This window comes from Podarcis filfolensis, assembly GCF_964270895.1.
Source record: "Podarcis filfolensis genome assembly, chromosome: 14".
In the NCBI taxonomy this organism is placed as follows: Eukaryota; Metazoa; Chordata; class Lepidosauria; order Squamata; family Lacertidae; genus Podarcis; species Podarcis filfolensis.
In genome coordinates, this window is record NC_139616.1 from 9,828,137 (window position 1) to 9,835,256 (window position 7,120).

General features: G+C 46.2%; 1 protein-coding gene across 1 annotated transcript in view; it reads right to left on the bottom strand.

The window, feature by feature from the left end:
- The window catches only part of AP3B2 (adaptor related protein complex 3 subunit beta 2), a 55,010-nt gene that overhangs the window by 11,375 nt on the left and 36,515 nt on the right, over nt 1–7,120 (bottom strand). Inside the window, exons 21-25 of the mRNA XM_083584550.1 lie at nt 7,087–7,115; nt 5,484–5,655; nt 4,589–4,664; nt 2,745–2,851; nt 1,172–1,403 (exon numbers count right to left, since the gene is read on the bottom strand). Of these exons, the coding sequence (XP_083440676.1) occupies nt 1,172–1,403; nt 2,745–2,851; nt 4,589–4,664; nt 5,484–5,655; nt 7,087–7,115 (616 nt within the window). The remainder of the gene's footprint in view (nt 1–1,171; nt 1,404–2,744; nt 2,852–4,588; nt 4,665–5,483; nt 5,656–7,086; nt 7,116–7,120) is intronic.

Consider the following 7,120-nt stretch of genomic DNA (forward strand, 5'->3'; position numbering starts at 1 on the left):
GGGGATAGGGTTGCACTTCTGAAAACTTCTGGTTTCCTGCAAGTCTGCAGATATTTCCCTCTGGTGCGACGGCACTCGCACCTGAACTTTAGAAACAGTGCCAATGTTGCTGTTCCGAATGGCCCAGAGGCTAGCATAAAAGGGAAATGGCCCAACTCCTATGCTGTTGTGATTCTTTCCCCCAAGCCAAACAGTAGTGGTTTTAACCACAAGAGACACACACAGACTAGTGCATGGTGTAGTGGTTAGAGTGTTGAACTAGGACCTGAGAGACCAGAGTTTAAACCCCCATTCAGCCACAAAGCTCAGTGAGTGACTTTGGGCCCGTCAGTCTCTCTCCCCCCACCTCACAGGGTTGTTGTGAGGATAAAATGAGAGATAGAACCATGAGAAACACATAAGCTACCTCAAGATCCCTGGAGAATAAAGGTAAAGGGACCCCTGACCATTAGGTCCAGTCGTGGCCGACTCTGGGGTTGCGGCACTCATCTCGCTTTATTGGCGAGCCGGCGTACAGCTTCCGGGTCATGTGGCCAGCATGACTAAGCTGCTTCTGGCAAACCACAGCAGTGCACAGAAACACCATTTACCTTCCCGCCGGAGCAGTACCTATTTATCTACTTGCACTTTTTGGCATGATTCCAAACTGCTAGGTTGGCAGGAGCAGGGACCGAGCAACGGGAGCTCACCCTGTCATGGGGATTCGAACCGCCGACGACCTTCTGATCGGCAAGCCCTAGGCACTGTGGTTTAGACCACAGCGCCACCCACGTCCTGGAACTGTACTGAACTGTACTGGAAGCCTATGGTTTAAATCAATGTTTCCCAAACTTTGGTCTCTAGCTGTTTTTGGACTGCAATTCCCATAATCCCTGACCACTGGTCTTGCTAGCTAGGGCTCACCCCGTTGCGGGGATTCGAACCACCGACCTTCTGATCGGCAAGTCCTAGGCTCTGTGGTTTTGACCACAGTGCCACCCTGGAGAATAGGTAGGCTATAATAGGTAGGATATAAATGGAATAAAATATATAAATAAGTATCAGCTAGGCTTGCTAGGGGGTAGGTAACATTCTCAAACCCAACTGACTACCCCAGAAGGAGCCAGCAAAGAGCACGGCTGCCTGCTGAATCCCAAGCGCATGCATGTACCCATGCTCACATAGATCCTACCGATCTCCTTGAACTCCTGGACACGCATGCCTGAGAGCAGCTTGGGCTCATTCACACGGATGTTCTTCACCTCAGCAGCGGTGTTATTGGAGATCTGGATCTGCACAGCCACCATGCGGGAATCAGGGGTGAAAGGCTGTCGGCTGAAGTAATACTCGACAGACAGCCCCTCTCCTGTCATGCGATGCAGCAGCTCATACGTCTTCACAGCGCCAAACACAGGACTGATCATCTGCAAAGCAGGGGAGGAAGGAAGGAAGAAATGGGGAGATTCAGGCAGGCTAAAGTGCAATGAGGAGAGGCTGGATGAAAGAAAGGAGGAAGCCCAAGAAGGAACCAGATGCGCCTTCCTAAATCCCCTTAGGGAAAAAAGAGGTACTTTAACAGCTTCTAATCTGGATGGAAATGTCACCTTCCATACAAGAATGGGTTAATGATTTGCACTCCCTCTCCTTATCTGAAGTGGCACCATATCAACATAAGCACAATTAACAGAAATACAAGAAGCATTTGGTCAGCCTTTCTTGAAATTTATGCATCACAGTTGGCCATTTAGTATATATTGGTATTTCTAGTTTATATGGTCAAAACATCATATTTCCCTTTCCTACATTCCGTTTTTATTTTTTTGTTTGAATGCTACTTTCTTCTTGGTATAAATGTATAATAAAATGTATAAAGTTAGAAATCAAAAGCTGGGAACATCCAGTGCAGTTCTCACTGGAAGGCAGCGTGGCAGCTGCCAGAGCACAGCACAGCCGTGGCCAATCATGTTTCTTGCACAGGAACACAAGGAGCTGCCGTATACTGAGCCATATCATTGGCCCATCTAGTTCAGCATTTACCTACACTACTGGCAATGGCTCACCAGGGTTTCCTAGCCCAGTTGGGAGATGCCAAATATTGAACCCAGGACCTTCTGTTTAAAAAATGTGCACTCTTATCAGTGAGCTATAAAATTCCCATATAGTTTATACTAGCCACTTCAGATCTTGGACAGCACACCTGGGAGACTTATTTTCCTGACAAAGACAGCTAAGGAAACGTACCACAGGCCTCTAGCTTTCCCCAGCCACATAATTATCAGGTCCTGCACCCTAAAAATATCATTTAAGGTCCTATCAACAAAAAAAGAACCATCGTGGAATAGGACAGTATCCAACTAACTCATCCCATCAGTGCAAGGATTTCCACTTGTGCAACAGTGTCCCTCACTTTCCTCCCCTTATGTTCACCCTACACACACTCCAAATCTGCTCCAAAGGTTTGGGAGGACACCTGGAAGATATTTAGAGGGTTGTTGGGAGAGGGGAAGGAGAGGGAGAGCTGCTGGAACATTCACGTAGCATTATGTTAGTGCTATGTTCAAATTCCCACTGAACTGTGATGCTCACTGGATGGCCTAGGGCCTAGGCCAATCACACTCTCTAGGCCAAATCTACCTCACAGGGTTGTTGTCAAACAGATGGAAGAAAGAATCGTACATTCTGCGAGCTTCTTGGAGGAAAGAGAAGATCTAAAAAGGTAGACAGATAAATTGAAGGAGAGATGTAAATAAACTGAGATCACTTACAGCAGCCGCTAGAGAAGTGTCAGTCAGGGTGAGGCCCTCAAGGTCGGTCACTAGGCTGGTGGAAACTGCGGGGCTGGAGGCAACTGGCTGTGGGGGAGGGGGTGTGACTGTGGGGCAGAGAAGCAGGAAACAAAGGCGTTAATGAACTTCTAGATCTGGACCTTTCACAATTTGGGTTGGGAAGAGAGAATGGCAAGTCAACAAGACCTGCTCTATAAAAGCGCTTAGAGTCAGATGCTCGTACACACACACACACACACACACGGGGTATACAAAAAAGTCTCTCCAGCACCATGGACAGATCACCTGCTCAATGGCAACCTGTAAAGCAGTCATTCCAAAACTTTGGCCGGAGCACAGAACATGAATTTAAGCATGGGTCCCTATGAGGCTCCAATATGCTGCAGTGTAACAGTTGCCTCTCTCTACCAGGAGTCGTTGAGTGATCCAGTTGCAGACAGACTTGCTAAGCATAGCTTGACCTCAGAAGAAGTAATCACCTGCTGCATCTCTTTCCTCTCAGTGACAATGGACACAGAGTGAATTCACAGCAGGTGACCTTCTTTGAAAACGATTATTCAGACCCATCTCAGGACAACACAGAAACTTGTTGCCATATAGCAAGTCGGATCATTGGTCCACCTAGCTCAGCTCCCTCTCCAAGCATATCCAAGAAGAATGTTTCCAGCCCTAACCTACCTGGGGATGCTGAGGATTAAATCTGGGATCTTCTAGCACCAGAGAACTACATCCCATTTCCAAATTAGAGGAGGCATGCATGCATTTAATTTGTCTGCTTTTGCTCTTCTAAAAATAGTTATCATGACACTTTTCCCCATCCACCCCCCAAATCAGGATCAAAGCTGCAGGTGTGTCAAGCCTGTCGCCCACACTGTGTCCTTGATGCAAACCTCTCCACTTCCCAGCTGCTATTTAACGCAGGAGTTTTTGGTGTCAATAGCTAATCCGGGTTTCAGCTTATTTGGTCTACAGGCCATGGGCACCAAACACAGCATAAGCTTTATCAAGAGAGCCTCAGCAGTGAGGAGGACTAAATATACCTGCACACAAGTTGTACCTTTTAAAAGCAAAATATGACAAAACCCACGAATAAGCAGAAATGGTTTTCTAAAAATATGTTTTTGACTAAAGCAAGATCCTTGGCTGCATTTTTCTGTAATCTTAGGATTCGAATCTGCCATTAAAATGGAAATTATTTCCCCAAGTGCAGAAGGGGTCAACTACAGCATCTGTCCTGAGCAATGTCAGGGGAAGGGGAAGAGTTTTTCTGGGACCGTGGTATGGTGGGAATAAATTAAACCCAGTGTTTCTCAGATTTGGGTACCTAGTTGTTTTTGGACTACAACTCCCATCATCCCTACCTAGCAGGACCAGTGGTCAGGGATGATGGGAGTTGTAGTCCAAAGAGAGCTGGGGACCCAAATTTGAGAAACACTGGGTTAAGCTCCTGAACATGCCCTGTGATTCTGACCATGAATGTTCATTTATTTTATTGTTTACATGCCACTTACAGGGCAAAATGGCTTCTAAGAGGTTTACAACTATGAAATGAATGATTCAAAACTATTTTAAATACTCAGAAACAAAAATAGTGCTAATTCTTGAAACCAGTGGCACCAGGTGAACTTTTAGGCCCCATCCACACTATATGTTGAAAGCAGTATCATTACGCTTTTAACAATCATGGCTTCCCCCAGAAAATCCTGAGAACTGTAATTTCTTAAGGGGGCTAAGAGTTTTTAGGAGACCCCTATGCCCCTCACAGAGCTACAATTCCCAGTGTTTCCTGGGAAGGGGGAAACTGTTAAGGGGGCAATACTTACAGTCATCCAGGTCGAGCAAGGAAATCTCCTTTACCCCTTTCTTGGGGGCTTTTGGAGCAGGCCTGCTGCTGGGAGGCTGAAACACAAGACAGAGGAAAAATTAGGAAACCGTTAACTTTTGTGTTTTCTGCATTGGCACAGTCAGTCCTAAACCCAGTTAATTCTGCCAGGCACAGCACTCTTCATATCCATGTCACCTGCCACTTGAAGCCAACATATTATATGCTACTAATAGCCAACTCTGATTCTTTGAGTGCCAGTCCTCATACAGCCAAAACAGCACCATCCAGGCACAAAAGGGGTGTTGGGAAACTGTGTACGTGCAGCTACTCACACAGAGTCAATTAAGGTTTGGCAGACAGCCAGAAGGTCATGTGAAGGAGTAAGTCTGCCTGGTGATAACAGAGACATGGAGACAACTCCCTGATTGGTCAAGCTCTCTCAAGGGAGTGATAATTAATGGCCTACCAACTGGAATGTGTTAGTTCAGTGTTCAGAGTTTTGTGTGTCAGTGTAGGAGTTGTGAGTCGTGTCAGAGAGAGCTAGCAAAAGATCTGTGTTCTGTTCCTGTAAATAGTCCACTGTATATAATAAACACCTAACTACCAGTTCCTGGTTCCTGCTTCGTCTATCCTGTCTGCAGCCAAGTAGCCAATTGCTTCCGTGGATTCTGCGTTTACTCTGCTAGGTCTGGCTAAGGTCCTGCAACTAGTCAGAAAGTTGTGAAACACCAAATAGGTTTTGCCAGTAAGGGAGGCCTGAACAGGCTCGGGGGAAGAAATCATTCTTAGAAAGGTGCAAGCCCATAAAATTGCCCAATGAGGACTGACCAAGCTTAGTGGCTGCACCAAAAAGACACCGGAGCTGACAGATTTCATGACCCCACGCTACTCACCGTCCTTTTCTTTTTCACTTCCTTCTCCAAGTGGGGTTCCTCTGCTTCGGAGCCAGAATCAGACTCCGACGAGCTGCTCTCGGATGGGCTGCCCTCCTCAGATGAGGATTCTGAGCCCCTTTTCATGGCCAGCACCTTTTTCTTGCTCCGCTCTTCCTCCTCCTCCTCCTCACTGGTGTTATTAGAAAGGAAAAAAACCAAGCCAATTGAGGCTTAGGCTGCATGCACTCCATATATTTAAAGCACATGAATCCTGGAATCTGCAATTTACCCCTCACAGCGCCCTTAACCAACTAAGTCACATGCTTTAAGTCACGGAGGACATTAAGAATCAGTTTGATTCCCTCCCCCTCTTTCTTTTTCCTTTCTCCTCCTGTGAAGAGGCTGCATCCTAATGTTTTAATGCTGTATTTTAATCTTTTTAAATTGTATTTTAATCAACTTGTTTTTATTATTGGTTGTTAGCCGCCCTGAGCCCAGTCTTGGCTGGGGAGGGTGAGGTATAAATAATAAAAAAATTATTATTATTATTATTATTTAAATGTATGGCATATGTGCAGCCTTAGGCAGTTTCTCTGGGGCCTCCTGCTTCTTGGGGTGCAGCAAGCGGTTGGAGATTCTGCTGATCCGCATACTGCAATGTCATTGGTCCAAATTCTCCAGCAATTCACTCAGCAGCTAGTGCATGCTTGTACGGATCTCTTCCCAGTTAGTTCCTCGTATGCTAATGCTCAACATGAACAAAGGTCTGTGTGTTTTTTAACCATACCAACACATTGGTACCACCCACTTGCAGTCTGGAGTGGTACACTCCATTTTACCAACTCACTCTCCGATGTCCTTATTCTACTAGCTGCATAGATCAATCTGCATGTCTGTACTTGTGTACACACACACACACACACACACATGTGCAGGCATGCAGTGTCTGCTCAAGACATTCTGCCACCTGAAGTCTAAGAGAAGATGGTACTAGACGATGAGGGACCATCCACCTGTCAATCTTCTGACACCACAATGACATCAGGTGACTAAAGGATGTGTGGTCCCACCCACCTGTCCAAGCTGATCTGTGTCAAAGCAGAGCACTGCAGAGCTGCACTCTCTGCTCATCGGCTGATAAGGAAAGGATTCAATCCTGGTGGCTGTAGGGAATGTTCTGCCAAAGTGCCACGCAGCAGGATTGAACCCCATCCCTCTTGCCCATCATCCGACATCACCCAATGTCATCAGCTGATGGACAGGTGGGTATGGTTTGGGGGAAATGACCTTACAGGCCAACTTGCACCCCCTGGTGAGCCAAGATTGAGCAGTGGACCAGAGCTTCCTCACCCCTGTGCTAATAGAATGACTTTCTTGGATATGGCTCTGTCTGTATGGAACTTTTATTTTGTTTTATTTGGACACAGCATGCCCTTAGAAATGAGAGTTCAAAACTGCCTCTTTTCATCAGCATCTAACGCCATATAATTAGTTGAGTTTATATGCTGCCTTTCCACAGTGAGCGGTACCCAAAGTGGCTTAGAACATTCACTTATTATAAAAAATACAAAAAAAACCCTGCTTTGTGTATGTCGAGGGTGGAGAGTCATTCCTTTCGTACCTTCCAGCACTCTCTAGGGATCTTTTCCTTAGGG